General features: G+C 41.1%; 1 protein-coding gene across 4 annotated transcripts in view; it reads left to right on the top strand.

Annotated features, from left to right (window-relative positions):
* Nucleotides 1-17,061, top strand: part of LOC106062041 (receptor-type tyrosine-protein phosphatase alpha-like) — a 64,431-nt gene that overhangs the window by 8,750 nt on the left and 38,620 nt on the right. For 2 of the 4 annotated variants that reach the window (XM_056031223.1, XM_056031226.1), the window contains exons 4-8: nucleotides 5,600-5,731; nucleotides 11,807-11,944; nucleotides 12,387-12,527; nucleotides 15,995-16,132; nucleotides 16,765-16,902. In XM_056031223.1, the coding sequence (XP_055887198.1) occupies nucleotides 5,600-5,731; nucleotides 11,807-11,944; nucleotides 12,387-12,527; nucleotides 15,995-16,132; nucleotides 16,765-16,902 (687 nt within the window). The remainder of the gene's footprint in view (nucleotides 1-5,599; nucleotides 5,732-11,806; nucleotides 11,945-12,386; nucleotides 12,528-15,994; nucleotides 16,133-16,764; nucleotides 16,903-17,061) is intronic. The other 2 variants (XM_056031224.1, XM_056031225.1) reach the window with 2 other exon arrangements.

Below are 17,061 nucleotides of genomic sequence, written 5' to 3'. Positions count from 1 at the left end.
TCACCTGGTTGCACAGACGTCGTGGTTGCATCGCCATGCACTTTGGATTCAGCAAACATCGCCTTCTTTGGTCGCTCACTACTGAAGGCAGCCAGCCAGCACATGGGGAGGGATAAGATGTCAGGACTGGGGTCACCAAGATCTTTGGCCTATCAGGTTGTTTCATAGGGCTTTCAAGGGATGGGTTTTGGGAATGGGTATTAGGTCCACAGGAGGGGAAATAGTGGCACACATCATCTTCAGGCTTGTCCGGAGGGCAAACTAGTGGAGCAAGTTGGCAGCACTCCACTTGCGAAGGACTATCATCTTCAACATCAGGCTCCAGTTCACTTACTTGACCATCATCAGGGCTTCTCACTATGGTCTCGTCAGCAGGACAAACGTCTGTCGGGTGCAGACCTTGCCGATGGGTTCCTTGGGGTTGGCGTTCTCCCTGCAAAGCTAGACACACAAAGTTCTTGCCAAACATCTGGGTGCAGCCATCAGGATTCGAGTTCCTCCCATCAACACTGGCAGATTGACAGATGTCTTTAATGTCCTCAGCTACGAGCTTGGGGAAAGACACAACGTTGTCATGTTCTGTCTGGCTGATGGAGGCACTCAGATCAGGTACGTCTACAGCAAAAGCGTTGGTTGAGCTATTGGTCTCTTCTCTTGTTTCTTCACCTGTCTCTTTCTGCGAGTCACCCTTGATCACATTCTGAAAGCCAGCCAACATCTGTTTTTGAAATGTGATCAAGAGCTCTACCACATCAGGTTCGAGTTCAAAGAGGAACGTGTTCGGATCTTCCTCTTCATCCACCAGGGCTTGCCGGAGACGTTCTTTAAGAGTTTCGTTGTTCCTTTCGTAGTACTTCAGTCCTCGCCATTTCAGCTCTTGTTTCAGTTCTTTCAGATTCAGTTCATCTAGCAGTTTTACAGAAGCCATAGGAAATCCCACTTCAAGACACCAGTGTTACGTATCTCTCCTACTATCCAGGCTCTCTTCAAACTGCACCACACGACACAACGAACTTAAAGAACCTCACAACTCAGGGCTCCAAAGTATCAGTCAATTTAATTTCAAATACATTACAAATACTTTACAGTTGGCAACAACATCACACTAACTGTCCAAAACCTAGCCTTGCTCCGCCTGACTTCACACACCGTCTGTCTCTAACTTCGCCTCGTACTGGTCACATTGCGAGGTAACGTTGAAGTCCAGTCCTTCTGACACACTCGCTCTTATATAGTGTCTCTATTGGCCTTCTAGAATCGGATGGAACGTTCTTGACCACTCAGAATGATCACAATCGCCGTGACTTGCGTGCGTAATATTTACACACAGGTCGTTGCCGGACTGGCGTGTACTGTCACTGGTCACAGTTGACCGATCGTCCTGCGCTGGACTGGGGCGATTTGAGCAGGCCAAAACACACACAGCACTACGACCATCTGTGTCACCACCAGGTTTACAACACTGTCCCCTCCTTAGATCTGTCCGTCCCGGACAGCATCAATCTCATGACATGGGATGTGTAGTTTCATCGCTGCAGGTGGGGGTCGATCGGTGGGGGTGACAGTGGGCTTGCCTCTTGAGCTAGAGGAAGCCACCCACGTTGAATTCAGCAACTGTCGCTTTCGTCTTCTCTGCCAGTTGACCTTCACCTGGTTGCACTGACATCGTGGTCGCATCGCCATCCTCGAACGCAGCCAACGTCGCTTTCTTCTCCTCCAGTCGATCTTCATCTTGTTGCAATGACGTCGTGGTTGCATCACCAAACGTCGCCTTCTGTCATTCTGTACTGCGGGCAGCCATTTTACACATGGGGAGGGATAGGATGCCAGGGCCGGTGTCACCAAAATCATTGGCCTAACAGGAGGTTTCAAATGGCTTTCTCGAAGAGGACTTTTGGGATGGGTTTCAGGTTCACTGGAGGGGACATTATGGGACAGGTCATCATCTGCAGACTTGTATGGAGGACATGCTTGTGGGGCAGGTTGGTAACTCTCCACACGCAATGGTCCCTCTTCTTCGGCATCAGGCTGCGCATCAGGCTTCGGTCGACTAGTTTCAGCAGCAGACCAATCGTCTGTTGGGTTGAGACCTTTTCGATTACTTTCTACTTGCAAGGGGGTCTCTACTGCGTCATCAGGTTTCGGTGGGTGTTCGTAATCATCACCAGGGCTTATCTCGTTGGTCTTGACCTCTAGACAGACATCTGCAGGTTTCAAACCTCGCCGGTAGCTTTCATCATGCAAATGTTCTTTAACAGCTTCATCAGGTTTGTACTCGCTGAGGATATCGCAGCAATCATCACATTTCTTCTCATGGGAGCTACTTTCGTATGGCTTGCTATTAGAGTCACAGGAAGCAGCATCTTCACTAGCATGGCCATCGTAGATGCGTATTTCGTAGCACGGGGTTTCTACCACCTCGTTCAAAGTGTTCAGCTCGGGGCTCGTCACTTCTTTCACTGACGTGTACATCTGTTCTACTCTGGTACAGGTATCTTTCTGTAAATCACCCTTCCACACATTCTGAAAGTCAGCCAACATCTGTTGTTGAAAGGTGATCAGCAGCTGCACTACATCGGGTTCTAACTCGAACAGGTAGGTGTCTGGATCTTCACCTTCTTCAGTTAGTTCATCTCGGAGACGTGCTTGCAAGGTTTCTTTCTTTCCGATTGCCTTCAGCCCTCGATCACGGAGTTCTCGCCTCAGTTCTTTCAATTCCAGTTCGTTCAGCAGTTTCAGACGAGCCATAGTAGATCCGATCCCACTTCTTGACGCCAGTGTTACGATTCTCTCTCTCCTAATCAGGCCTTCCGTAACCTCTGCTAAACACAACACAACACATCAACACATCAAGAACTTGACAACAAGGCTCCAAATATTCTGGTACTTTAATAATGAGTGAATAAGTAGGTAACAGCCAATACTAGACAATTGGCATCAAACACATCAACAACTAAAATGTCACTCTGTACATCACCGTACAAAACTCTACTGTCTCTCTTTCTGGACTTGTACATCAACACATGAGGACTCGACCAGGACCGACTTCATAGCCGACTAACAGTCCCGGTCTCCACGCTCTCCGGTCTTGAACTGCCGCTTTCCTACACACTGTGTCCTCGTACACGCAGGCTTTCGATCACATGACCATAACATTGGTCATATTGGCGTGTAATCGTGTAATCGTAGTACTGTCCCTTGTCCATGGCCCCGCTGACTTGAGTGTTTCACGTGTGTGTCAGCTGAGCCAATAGTTAACCCTTTTGCGCCGCCAATAGGGTTATAACAATATAATTAGAAAGTTTTTGTTTTAGCAAAAAATCAAACTCCCGTAAAGCAAGTGATGACAAAACTAAGGCAAGCGGACCACATTCGGCCTTTCAATACTTCTGCCCCATAGTGCCTAATGAAGCCGCATTTGGATTCGACGATAGTATGCTTTGGGGTGGCCAGTGGCAAGCATGTCGCAAAGTTTTATTACAGACTTTCACGACAAAGCAAACAATGTCATCGAAATAAAAACAAGAAAAACATTTTAAAAAATTATTTTTTTTAAACATGGAGCGTAATTGCATCAATTCATTTGAATTAGTCATATGATTACATTTGTAATAGATCTAGATTAACAATATTAAATCTATGCGATTACAAATATTTCTACCAATTGTTTTTGTTTAGCGCAATCTCGTGCTGTTAGCTTCCTCAATACGCTATGATCCTATCACGTGACTGGGCCAGTAGGAAAGGGGTTGGGGGAGAAAGAAATGGGGTGTCTGGAAAAAAAAACTACCTGATTTCGAACTAGAGGGATGAAGTTTCTTCAAGCACATACACTAACCACTATGCCAGCGAATCGTTTATGAAAATAGAAGATTGTATAGTTATCTATTGTGGGCTTCAAACTTTAAGACGGCGACCTGCAAAGTATAAAGGGGGCTAATTCAACTTATACACCACATAAGTCAAGTACAATTTCTTGCCCTTGTTCGAGATACCATAAGAATAAGTAATTATCCTCTTTTATTTTATTAATTGGTTAATTTTTTTTTTATTGATTCTTGTTTTGAGGGTTAAAAGAAATCATTTTGCAAAGTTTCAGCTTTGTTGTGGGAGAAATAACGTGTACAAACATTTGACCAGAAAGACAGATTGATTAAGGGGAGGTATCCCTAGAGAAAATTGAGTTTTAGTTCTAGGATATCGATTTTTAACTAATAACATAATTAAGTAGATCAATTATTTTTCTTTACATTACAATCATTTTTATTGCTTAAATCTGTGTCTAAAACATGTTGTTTTTTTATGTTTTTGTAAGGGGCTATGAGACAAAATCTTAATAAAATTTATACTTTAAACTCATTTTTCTGAGAATGTTAGTTTTTGCCCATATCATTGTGCCTTACTAGGAATTTCTCCTAAATTACTTTATAGATTTTGATGACATTTGAAACACTTCTTAAGGACATCATTAACTTTACTCGTACAATGATTTTTTTTCAATATTTTATTTACTTTTTTTTTTTTTTTAAAGTATTTTTAATTAATATTTATCCTGTTTTTTTAGGTCTAAAAAATACTAAAAATTCAAAAATTTGTAAAAAAAAAAGAAACCATACTTAAATTTTTAATTCTGACGTTGTACCAATTTAGAGATTTTCAGGGTTGCCTTCCCTTGTAAAGCTTTGCTACAAAGAATAGCGCTTTATTTGTAACAGTACCTCACTGCGCGACAGATGATCTTCGTATCAAAACTTCGTTTTTTTCGCTAGTTAGTTTCCCATTTGTTTTAAATATGAATCCTTAATCCCACAACCCCCTTGTATACATCAGAAGAACCTAGAAAAGTTTCTCATACATAAAAAGCTTAGCTTATCTGCCCTTCCGTTATGTTTTACACCGGATACACCAGACAGCTAGCTATTTATAGCTTCTTTTTTTTCGTCACGTTTGAAGATCTCCAATGGCCAGCAGACGGAATGTTTTTTTTCAGATCTGCATATAAACTGAATAGGAGGCGCGGTGGCTGGCGGTAAAGTGCTTGGCTACCGCACCGGGGTCCGGGGTTTGAATCCTGGGATTTATAATTTTGGGATTTTCGGGCGCCTCTGAGTCCACCCCAGCTCTAATGGGTACCTGACATTAGTTTGGGGAAAAGTAAAGGCGGTTGGTCGTATTTTCGGGCGCCCCTGAGTCCACCCAGCTCTAATGGGTACCTGGCTTTAGTTGGGAAAAGCAAAGACGGTAGGTCCTTGTGCTGGCCACATGACATCCTCGTTAGCTGTAGGCCACACAAACAGATGACCTTTACATCATCTGCCCTATACAACACGGGATCTGAAAGAACTATATAAACTGAATAGAGAGAAAAACTAGCAAGATAGAGGAATCAATATTTTTTTTAATGATTTCTCTGGAAACACTATAATATTTTATTTCCTTTGTCTTTCTACTATACAGAACTGAATAGGAGGCGCGGTGACTGAGCGGTAAAGTGCTTGGCTACCGCACCGGGGTCCGGGGTTTGAATCCTGGGATTTATAATTTTGGGATTTTCGGACACACTATAATCTTTTATTTTCTTTGTCTCTCTACAATACAGAATGTGTTCCAGGAAACTGGGGTCTTTATTGTAACCAAACATGTCCTGAAGAATGTTCTACATTGTGTCAACAAGATACAGGGAACTGCCTCTCGTGCCTTGGTCATAATGACCCACCCATGTGTAATACAGGTAACAAATGCATAGTTAGAAAAAAAAAAGGTTTTAAATAAGATTTGTAAAATGTTTGTTAAACATGTTTTGTTTGTAAAATGTTTTACATGTTTCGGATGTTGCTTTAGAGTTGAAGATAATTTACTTCCTAGTCCAAACCTCCAGCAGGACGACGGGAGATGGCAGAGGGCAGGGTTTGAACCTGGAACCATCGATAAGTCGGAATGACAATCCAGCGCCCAAGCCACACGACCAGGTATACTGGGAAAAGAATTCCTAGCTCTACATAAACAAACAAAAAAATTTATTTAAATTATAGTATGGTCTAGTTCAGGGGTTCTCAACCTGTGGGTCGCGACCCCTTTGGGTGTCGATTGACAATTTGCCAGGGGTCGCCTAAGAACATCGAAAAAATGGATTTTTTGGGGGTCTATTGCTGTGGGGGGGGGGGGGGTCGCGGCAGAGTGGGGGATTGTAAAAAGGGGTCGCCGAGCCTAAAAGGTTGAGAATCGCTGGTCTAGTTCCTCTTTCATATCTTGCGATCTATAGGGCAGATGTTGTTAAGGTCATCTATTTCTTTGGCAAACGGTTAACAAACAGGCTATCGTGTGGCCAGCACAACGACCAAACGCCTTTACTTTCCCCAACTAAAGCCAGGTACCCATTAGAGTTGGTTGAACTCAGGGGCGCCCTAAAAAATACTAAAATTCAAAATCGCAGTCTTCACCGAGATTGGAACCCAAGATTTATCTATCTATACATATAATTCTCTTCATGGCTCAACAGTTTGGACGAGAAGTAATGGAAAGATCACTCTTTTATTTCTGCAAGTCGGACGGACTAGAGTTACCCCACGAAAAAAAGGAAAGGGGGGGGGGGGGAGAACAAGTACTATTCACTCGTCACTAAATAGCAGGGCCGGACTCAACCGTTGTGGGGCCCTATGCGAAACGGATTTCGCGGGGCCAAGTTTGGGTAGATACGGATAATGAGTGAAAATTAAGAGTTTGTATTAGAAGATAAATTCGTTTTTTGTTCATTCTTTACTACGTACAGAATTACTTTGCGAGCCTTGCGTGTAGCGAAGTCATACAGTACATCATAAACATACTATTTCATCCCTAACCCTACATAGATCTCGATCAATAGCAAGAATTACCAAATGTTTCAATCTATCTACGAGAATTCTTGACCTCATGTAATTCTTCTTAAGTTTTAGGCTCGAGAAGCTTCTTTCACCAGATTCCACAATTACAGGTATTGCATAACGCCGTTTTTTATCGCGCGTAGGATTGGCGTTTCCCTTATTGAATGACAACCCAAAATGACAATTTTTGTGTATAGATTTCAGGAGATTTGTATGAGTTCTCAAAAGATTTTAATATTTGTACGGAGATTTTCATGACTTTTTCGAATATTTTGCAATTTCAGAAGATTTCCAGGAGCTCCTTGTAAATTTGGCGGCCTCGGGAAATCTGTTATAAGTTATAAAATGGTTTAATTTAATAATTTACACCTAGCACTAGCGCGGGCCCTATGCCCACTGCGGTCACATAGGTTGCAGTGACCTAATGCCGGCCCTGCGAAATTGCATGTAATTTTCTTTATGACTCAACCATTCTTGACACCACCAAGAAGTCATGGAAAGGATCACTCTTTTATTTCTGCAAGTCGGACTAGAATTCATCCAGTTCATTTATCCAATTCATCCATCCTGTTCATTATCCAGTTCACTTATTCAGTTCATTTATTCAGTTCATCCATCCAGTTCATTCATCCAGTTCATTCATTCAGTTCATTCATCCAGTTCATTCATCCAGTTCATTCATCCAGTTTATCCATCCAGTTTATCCATCCAGTTCATTCGGTTCACCCTTCCAGTTCATCCATGCAATTCATCTATCCAGTTCATTAATCCAGTTCATCTATCCAGTTCATCCATTCAGTTCCATATCACTCTTCTATTTCTGCAAGTCAGACTAGAATTCATCCAGCTCATCCATCCAGTTTGTAATCCAGTTCATTTATTCAGTTCATTTATTCAGTTCATCTATCAAGTTCATCCATCCAGTTCATTCATCCAGTTTATCCATCCAGTTTATTCGTCCAGTTCATTCGTCCAGTTCATTCGTCCAGTTAATTCGTCCAGTTCATCCACTTAGTTCATTTACCTCTTTTATCCATCCAGTTCATCTATCCAGTTCATTAATCTAGTTCATTAATCCAGTTCATCTATCCAGTTCATCTATCCAGTTCATCTATCCAGTTCATCAATCCAGTTCGTCTATACAGTTCGTCTATCCAGTTCATCTATCCAGTTCATCCATCCAGTTCATCCATCCAGTTCATCTATCCAGTTCATCTATCCAGTTCATTAATCCAGTTCATCTATCCAGTTCATCCACCCAGTTCATCCATCCAGTTCATTCATCCAGTTCATTCAGCCAGTTCATTCATTCAGTTCATCCATCCAGTTCATTCATCCAATTCATTCATCCAGTTCATTAATCCAGTTCATTCATCCAGTTCATCCATCCAGTTAATCCATCCTGTTCATCAATCCGGTTCATCCATCCAGTTCATCCTTTCAGTTCATTCATCCAGTTCATTCAGTTCATTCATCCAGTTCATTCAGTTCATCCATCCAGTTCATTCAGTTCATTCATCCAGTTCATTCATTTCATTCATCCAGTTCATTCAGTTCATCCATCCAGTTCATTCAGTTCATCCATCCAGTTCATTCAGTTCATCCATCCAGTTCATTCAGTTCTTTCATCCAGTTCATTCAGTTCATTCCTCCAGTTCATTCAGTTCATCCATCCAGTTCATTCAGTTCATCCATCCAGTTCATTCAGTTCATTAATCCAGTTCATTCAGTTCATTCATCCAGTTCATTCAGTTCATTCATCCAGTTCATTCAGTTCATCCATCCAGTTCATTCAGTTCATTTATCCAGTTCATTTAGTTCATTCATCCAGTTCATTCAGTTCATCCATCCAGTTCATTCAGTTCATTCATCCAGTTCATTCATCCAGTTCATTCAGTTCATCCATCCAGTTCATTCAGTTCATTCATCCAGTTCATTCAGTTCATTCATCCAGTTCATTCAGTTCATCCATCCAGTTTATTCAGTTCATTCATCCAGTTCATTCAGTTCATCCATCCAGTTCATTCAGTTCATTCATCCAGTTCATTCAGTTCATCCATCCAGTATATTCAGTTCATCCATCCAGTTCATTCAGTTCATTCATCCAGTTCATTCAGTTCATTCATCTAGTTCATTCAGTTCATTCATCTAGTTCATTCAGTTCATCCATCTAGTTCATTCAGTTCATTCATCCAGTTCATTCATCCATCCAGTTCATTCAGTTCATTCATCCAGTTCATTCAGTTCATCCATCCAGTTCATTCAGTTCATTCATCCAGTTCATTCAGTTCATTCATCCAGCTCATTCAGTTCATCCATCCAGTTCATTCAGTTCATTCATCCAGTTCATTCAGTTCATTCATCCAGTTCATTCAGTTCATCCATCCATTTCATTCAGTTCATCCATCCGTTCATTCAGTTCATTCATCCAGTTCATTCAGTTCATCCATCCAGTTCATTCAGTTCATCCATCCAGTTCATTCAGTTCATTCATCCAGTTCATTCAGTTCATTCATCCAGCTCATTCAGTTCATCCATCCAGTTCATTCAGTTCATTCATCCAGTTCGTTCAGTTCATCCATCCAGTTCATTCAGTTCATTCATCCAGTTCATTCAGTTCATCCATCCAGTTCATTCAGTTCATCCATCCGTTCATTCAGTTCATCCATCCAGTAATCGTTCAGTAGATTATTTGCTGCTTTATTTTTTCTTCAATAATATCCCATGCCAGTAAGGTTTTATTCAATTTCTACAAGTGATTTATGTATATGTGACTTTGTACACCGCTGGATCACTTGTTTTATTGAACCGAGTTTAAAGGTAGGCCTACTAAACTCGAGGAAAATATATTCTACACCGTGTGACATATTATTTGTGAAGACAATACTACTAAATTCACGTCATATTTGTAACAGATACCAGTGCTGCGCTATGGTTGAGACCCCCTAAATAACGTATACACAAACACTGTACGCTCATCAGTTGAAGTTTTCTCGTCTGTCTTCATTGTAACGCCCCCACACACGGACAATACACCAGAGGCGTAGCTAGCTATATGCGGGTGGTGCGGCCCGCACGGGGCATCAACAAGTGAGGGGCATCAAACTAAAGATACACTTTCTCAATAACAACTACTCATTGTGCACACATGAACAAACACAAACTACTGTGTTTGAAATGTAATGTGAGAATGGTTTTTTTTTTACTTTGTTAAGCTCTTATATTCCTTGATGAAATAAACGTAAACCCTCGACCAGTTGGAGTTCAATTTACTAGTTTTTATTTAAATCTCTTAAAGCAACGCTTTTTTTTTTTACACGACCACTCTCATTTTGAGGCACACGGTCCATGTTGTCATTTTATTCTCAAAGCAAATTGTCTTTTGTTTTTGCTTGTTTCTCTTTTTTTTTTTTTTTGGGAAGGGGTGGGGAGTCGACGTGTGGGGGGGGGGGGACATCACGAGGAGCTAACGCTTTGGGCATCATATACCATAGCTACGACTCTGCAATACACACATACAACTTTTAAAATGAAACGCCAGTTTCCTAACGACACAATATTGGGCCCTTGTATATTAGATGAAAAAGCCAGAATTACAATAAACGTCGCAGAGATGGGGGGGGGGGTTATTATCCCCCAATAGAGAGCCCTCGTTCCCAATTTAGGCGACGGTACCAAGCGTTTCGGTGCTAACAGTTAATTAAAAAAAAAACACGAAAGCTTATTTCATTACACTGTACTACACTAGGCCAGGAAAGGGGGGGGGGGCGGTGGTTGGCGGTAAAGCGCTTGGCTTCCGAACCTCTGAGTCCACCCAGCTCTAATTGGTACCTGACATAAGTTGGGAAAAAGTAAAGGCGGTTGGTCGTTGTGCTGGCCAAATGACACCCTCATTAACCGTAGGCCACAGATACAGATGATCTTTACATCATCTGCCCTATAAACCTTTTAAGGTCTGAAAGGGGAACTTTACTTTATAGTAGGCCTATATAAAGTACACATTTTCCACAGCCTCTTAAAAAAAAAAGCTTAAGACACCATACAATTTATTTATTGGTCAGATGAAATAGAAATGCCTTGGCCGACTTTTGACACCCAGTCCTCCCCTGACGACCAGCATATTTTGCCACATTAGGAGTGCAGATAAAGTCGTTTTAAACGGCGGGTCTGTTTAAATTGATCTACGCCTGTCTGCGGCAAGAGGTCTCTTGAGTCTCAAATGCTACCAGCTGTTTGCATCCATGCTAATTGTAGTATCTATGTTGTTGTTTTTTTTCTGTTTACGTACGAGCATAAAGGAAAGATAGAGGACAGCAGATGCCATACACAACAGTAGTAGTAAGGTGGGTGAAAATGAAACGGCGCCTGGTGAATACATATGCCCAACCTGTGACCACAGCTGTGTATCAAAGTTTGGCCTCTTTAGTCACACAAGAAGTTGCGAAGAGAAAAAATATAATCTTCCGAGACATAAAATGCCACAAAGTATATGTACGTATCATTGGCCTCCTTCAGTCGTAGAACGACTATGGTTCATCTCAGAGCACACTTTCTCATGTGGCTGCGGAGCCCTATTTTGGAGAGACACTCCCGTCCACAGATAGCGCAGGTTAAGGTGGCTTTTGCTTCGGTGGTAGAGGAGCTGGCCGTTTTTCGGATTGTGCGTTTTTCTTCCTGAGCTGAGACCCATGTACTTTCACTGTCCATAGCTTTCTTGGTCACTGTCTCTCTCCACCTGTTGCGGTCTAGAGCTTTGTCTTCCCAATTGTCAGTATTGATGTTCACTGATTTGAGGTCACGTTTTATTACATCTTTTAACGGAGGTGGGGGCGACCAGTTTTTTTTGTGTGCCAGTCGCGAGTTGACTATAGAAGATGACTTTCGGGATGCGCTTGTCCGTATGTACGTATAGATGTATAAATATATTAGTATATATTTGATTTCAGTTTGTGCTCCAGGAACTTATGGCATTAACTGTCAACAGAACTGCAGTAACAATTGTTATAACAATTCATGTGACATAGTAACTGGTGAATGTAACAGTGGATGTAATGGATACAGTGATCCGCCTGAATGTACCATTGGTAAGTCATTTTTTAAAAATCATTAAAAGTGTTTCAAAAGTTATTAAAATACGAATGATTGTATGTTTGTTTCATAAATATTTCGTAAATTATTCATAAATTATTGTTCATCCTCACAGTATAAAATAATATAAGGCATTGAACCATAATTTTTAAAGACACAAAGATTTCATACCTAGCCTACATGGACAGGGTCATTACTAGTATTCGTTATTTCTTATACCAATGTGAATAGAACGACTTGCCTGAATCAGCTTATAGAAAGCTGTGACTTAGTATAGTAAATGTGTCTAATTAACATGCACTACTTGAATAACACATAAATACGCGGAGGATGTAACTATCTTTTTTTTCCAGTGGCAAGTTTGTATCTTATAAATAGAGATTGTTAGTTTTTCTCCAAATTGGGATTTTTTTTTTCTTCTGTAATTTGACATTTCAGAGTGTGACAGAAATCACTGGGGCCTGAACTGTCAACAAAACTGTAGTGAGAACTGCCACAATAGAACTTGTAACAAAGGGACTGGCAAATGTGACAGCGGATGTATCAGGGGATACAGCAACCCACCGGATTGTAGTTTAGGTAATTATACTTCTTATTTGCATACTGCAGTTGTAATTAATAATGCTGCAATTGACAGAGTAAAGTTTTAACATGGTTATAAAGACAGTTTGTGTGGAAAAACAAACTCAAAATAGGCCCCCAAAGTGGTCCACCCAGGCAGGTGAAAATGCAGGTTTCAATATTTTCAGAAAGAATATCAGAATGAAATTCTGTCAAAGGCAAATGACAGAGAAGAATGGAGGAAGAAGGTTGACAGATCTTGTGTGGTGTCCCAAGGGCATTTCTTTATTGCCCCACTCGCCACCTCTGATAATTACAATTATAATTTAATTTATAGAGCGCTGTTAAAAAACAGAATCTTGGCTCAAGGCGCTGAGATAACATTACAAACATAAACACGAGAACTCAAATGACAAACTAATCTAAAAAAAAGTTTTAAACAGATAGGTCCTAATGTTCTTCTTGAATGTAGTGTAGCATGTTGTCTGCCTGAGATCAATGGGGAGTGAGTTCCAAACCTTTGGTCCATGCAAAGAAAAAGCCCGCAGACCGTAGCTTTTGAGGGAGAAACGTGGCACCACTAGAAGCGTTGAGTCCATGGAGCGCAGGTGTCTTTGGGGGATATATGGAGTGATCAGTTCGCTTTGACATGGTCACATAAACGTACGTTTTCAACGATTCAGAGAAACGCCAGGGATTAATTAAGGGACTAATTAAGAACAGAAATATAAATTTAATAAACAGCTATCAGAATAACGGTAATTATAGACAACAGCATCAAACTCTGAAACTGCCTTGTACAGTACCAATACCATTAGACTCCAAAACTCATGCCTCTGACAACAAAAGCTATCTCTTCAGGGTCATACTCTACTTTAACTAATAGACCAAAGACTATATACACTTACAATTATCACATTAAGCCCACGTGGGAGGGGGGGGGCGGGCAATCGTAAAGGAGGATTCCTGGAAGCCAGAGGGTGAATATAACAAGACAAATGAAAATGTTACAGCCTGTGTAGCTTTATAAAGGATTCCCTTGTGACCGTGCATGTGTGTCATGGATTGGTCACTGTAGTTACATAAGTTGCAAGGAGAAAGATCGAGATGTGTGATGCCACAGAAAAACATGGCTTATTCATCCCAGAGGGGAAATGTCGCCTAGGCGGTTGCATCAAATCTGTATATCCGACTAACTGATCAACAAATATGGATGGATGACTGCCTGGACATGTGGTCTGCGTTCTGAACTGTCATCTTGAGGGTTCCGGGTTCAACCCAGTCTGCCGCCATATTCCGCCGTTATACGGGAGGTTTGGTCTAGGATCTTATTTTCAATTTTAAAGATCTGAAACATTTAAAACAAAACCATAGCCCTGTTGTGTCACTTTCCTATTACTGTCGAAAGTAGTACGTTTCTCTCTCATAGTTATCTCTGCAAGGGTCTTTATCTGCAGCTGGGCAGATTAGGCCAGATCCGACCATATTTAACAATGGAGTCAACAAAAATAAGATAGCTGTGGCGTTCATACTGTTATAACCCTATTCGCGACGCAAAAGGGTTAACTGTGTGTGATCAGCTGATAAATGTGACACAGGCCAGTAATACAGTTTAGCGTGCTATATTGAAAGGCAAGGGACAGTACTGGCAGGAACTTTGCACGTGAATAGCGCCCGTGTTATGGTCATCTGATCATAAGCCTGCGCAGACCAGAGACACAGTGTGTAGGAAAGGGGCAGTTCAAGTCGGTCCTGGTGCAGTCCTCCAGTGAAACGTACGAGTCCAGGAAGAGACAGTAGAGTTGATGAGTTTAGTACAGTGATATAAAGTCTAACTTTGTAGTAGTTTATGGGGTTGCCAATTGTGTCATATTGGTTGTTTTATTTGACCCTTATTAAAGTACCAGATTATTTGGAGCCCTGTTGTCAAGTTCTTGATGTGTTTTGTTGTGTTTAGCAGTGTTTACAGAAGGCCTGAGTAGGAGAGAGAATCGTAACAATACTCTCCTGCCTTGACTACTGCAACGCCGTGCTAGCAGGTATCGCCAAGCTGCAGCGAATTCAGAACAACGCCGCACGAATACTTTTAGGAAAAACAAGACGAGATTCTGCTACTACTCTCTTGCGCACGCTCCATTGGCTTCCCGTGAAAGCGAGAATCGACTACAAGGTGGCCACACTTTGTCATCAGTGTATTTATAATTAAGAAATGCCCTTGTACCATAGCGAACTAATCACTCCAAATGTCCGTCAGAGAGCCCTGCGCTCGGTGGACTCAACGCTTCTAGTGGTGTCACGTTTCTCCCTCAAAAGCTACGGTCTGCGGGCTTTTTTCGTTGCATGGACCAAAGGTTTGGAACTCACTCCCCGTTGATCTCAGACAGACAACATGCTACACTACATTCAAGAAGAACATTAAGACCTATCTGTTTAAAACTTATGTAGATTAGTTTGTCATTTTAGCTCTCGTGTTTATGTTTGTAATGTTATCACAGCACCTTGAGCCTACATTCTGTTTTTTAACAGCGCTCTATACAATTAAATTAGAATTGTAATTATCAGAGGTGGCGAGTGGGGCAAACGCCCCATGTCCCGTGCCTTATGGGGGGGGGGGAGGAGCCCCGCGATAAAGAGAATCTTTTGTCACCGTCAGCCCACGGTAAGAATTTTCATGGCCCTGATAAGCAGGGCCGGTCCTACAGATTGCGGGGCCCTATGCGAAAATAAATTTGTCTTTGCATTTTTTAATACTTTACTAAGTACAAAATCACTGTCAAATTAACTTTACGAGCCATCTACAGTAGATAGTAGTTTTCCAACAAAAAGGCCGATAAACATTCAGATCTGCCTTTTAGATTTACTATCGACTCGCAAATATCGTCTTTGATGTTTTTTAAGAATTCGAGATAGATTAAGATCTATATTTGCACTCCAGTGACTATTAAAGAAAAATAAGTATTCAATCTTCTTGTTTTGGTCAAAATTCGGCTTATTATTACATTTTTATTAAATGAACGCTGACAATGTCTTTTTTTAATCGCAGGTTGGATTGGCGTTTTCATATTGAATGACACCCCGAAATTACAATTTCATCTGTTTTAAGGAGATTTCCATCAGTTTTCGGAAGATTTTAATAATTTCAGGAGATTTTCGTGACTTTTTGTTGTATTTTATAATTTCAGGACAATTCTAGGAACCCTTTAATAATAAGTTAAAAGGGTTTAATTAAATAATTTATACCTAGAATTCGCCTATGAAAGTGCGGGGCCCACTGCAGCCGCATAGGTTGCAGTGGCTAAAGACCGGCCCTGTCCCTGATATAACAATCGCCCAGGACCCCGTACACAGAGTGAGACCGCATCTATCCACAACTATTTTGGTTCTAGATGTCCGTATCATTAGTTAAAATCATTCTAAACTACTAGAACCTTGCTCTTCAATCTTATTTCTAATGATGCCCTTAATATGTTCAATGTATCTTCTAGAATGTGCATCAGGTAAATTTGGTCTCAATTGTCTGGACAACTGCAGCACCAATTGCTACAACATCTCTTGTGACAAAGAAACTGGTAAATGTGATCGAGGATGTTCAGGTTACAGTGACCCTCCTGCGTGTACTACTGGTAAGTCCCATAACTCTTGGTTTTCTATTTTCTAACAATCTTGGTTTTCTATTTGAAGAGTTTCGTAATGGTGGAAAAACTATTAACAAATAGAATATGCATTATCTGTTTGGGAGCACTCAGGAAAACAAAGAAACTGGAACAGACACAAAATAGAGCAGTGAGATCAATAACAAACGAATACTCACATTTGACTAGAGTTATACCCTTTAGAAAAATCTCTAAATTTAGAAAGCCTTCAGGATAGAAGACTTTAACAAGTAAAGCAGAAATCTATAATTCTCTTCGTCGCTCAAGAGTTTGGACGAGAAGAAGAAGTAAAGGAAAGATCACGCTCTTATTTCTGCGGATAGTCACCCTACGAAAAAACAAGAGGGGGGGGGAGAACAAGTATTTACCGGTTACTCCGGATGGCTGCCTGGTCGTGCGGTTTGCGCGCTGGACTATCGTTTGGATTTATCAATAGTCCCGGGTTCAAGCCCTGCCCGCTCCCATCCCCCTTCGTCCTGCGGGAGGTTTGGACTAGGAAGTAAATTATCTTCAACTCTGAAGGAACATCCGAAACATGTAAAACAAACAGAAAAAAAAAATATTTTAGTGCTGCCTTTAATATGTTCAATGTTATCTTCTAGAATGTGCATCAGGTACGTTTGGTTTCAATTGTCTGAAAAACTGCAGCACCAATTGCTACAACATCTCTTGTGACAAAGAAACTGGTGAATGTGATCGAGGATGTTCAGCTTACAGTGACCCTCCTGCGTGTACTACTGGTAAGTCCCATAACTCTTGGTTTTTTATTTTCTAACCATCGTTGTTTTTCTATTTGAAGAGTTTCGTAATGGTGTAAAAACTATTAACAGCTAGAATATACATCCTCTGTTTGGGACCTCTCATGAAAACATTAAGAAACTGGAACAGACACAAAATAG

Source organism: Biomphalaria glabrata, chromosome 5 (genome assembly GCF_947242115.1).
Source record: "Biomphalaria glabrata chromosome 5, xgBioGlab47.1, whole genome shotgun sequence".
In the NCBI taxonomy this organism is placed as follows: Eukaryota; Metazoa; Mollusca; class Gastropoda; family Planorbidae; genus Biomphalaria; species Biomphalaria glabrata.
Note: the sequence above shows the minus strand (reverse complement) of the source record. Positions and strands in the feature narration are given on the sequence as shown.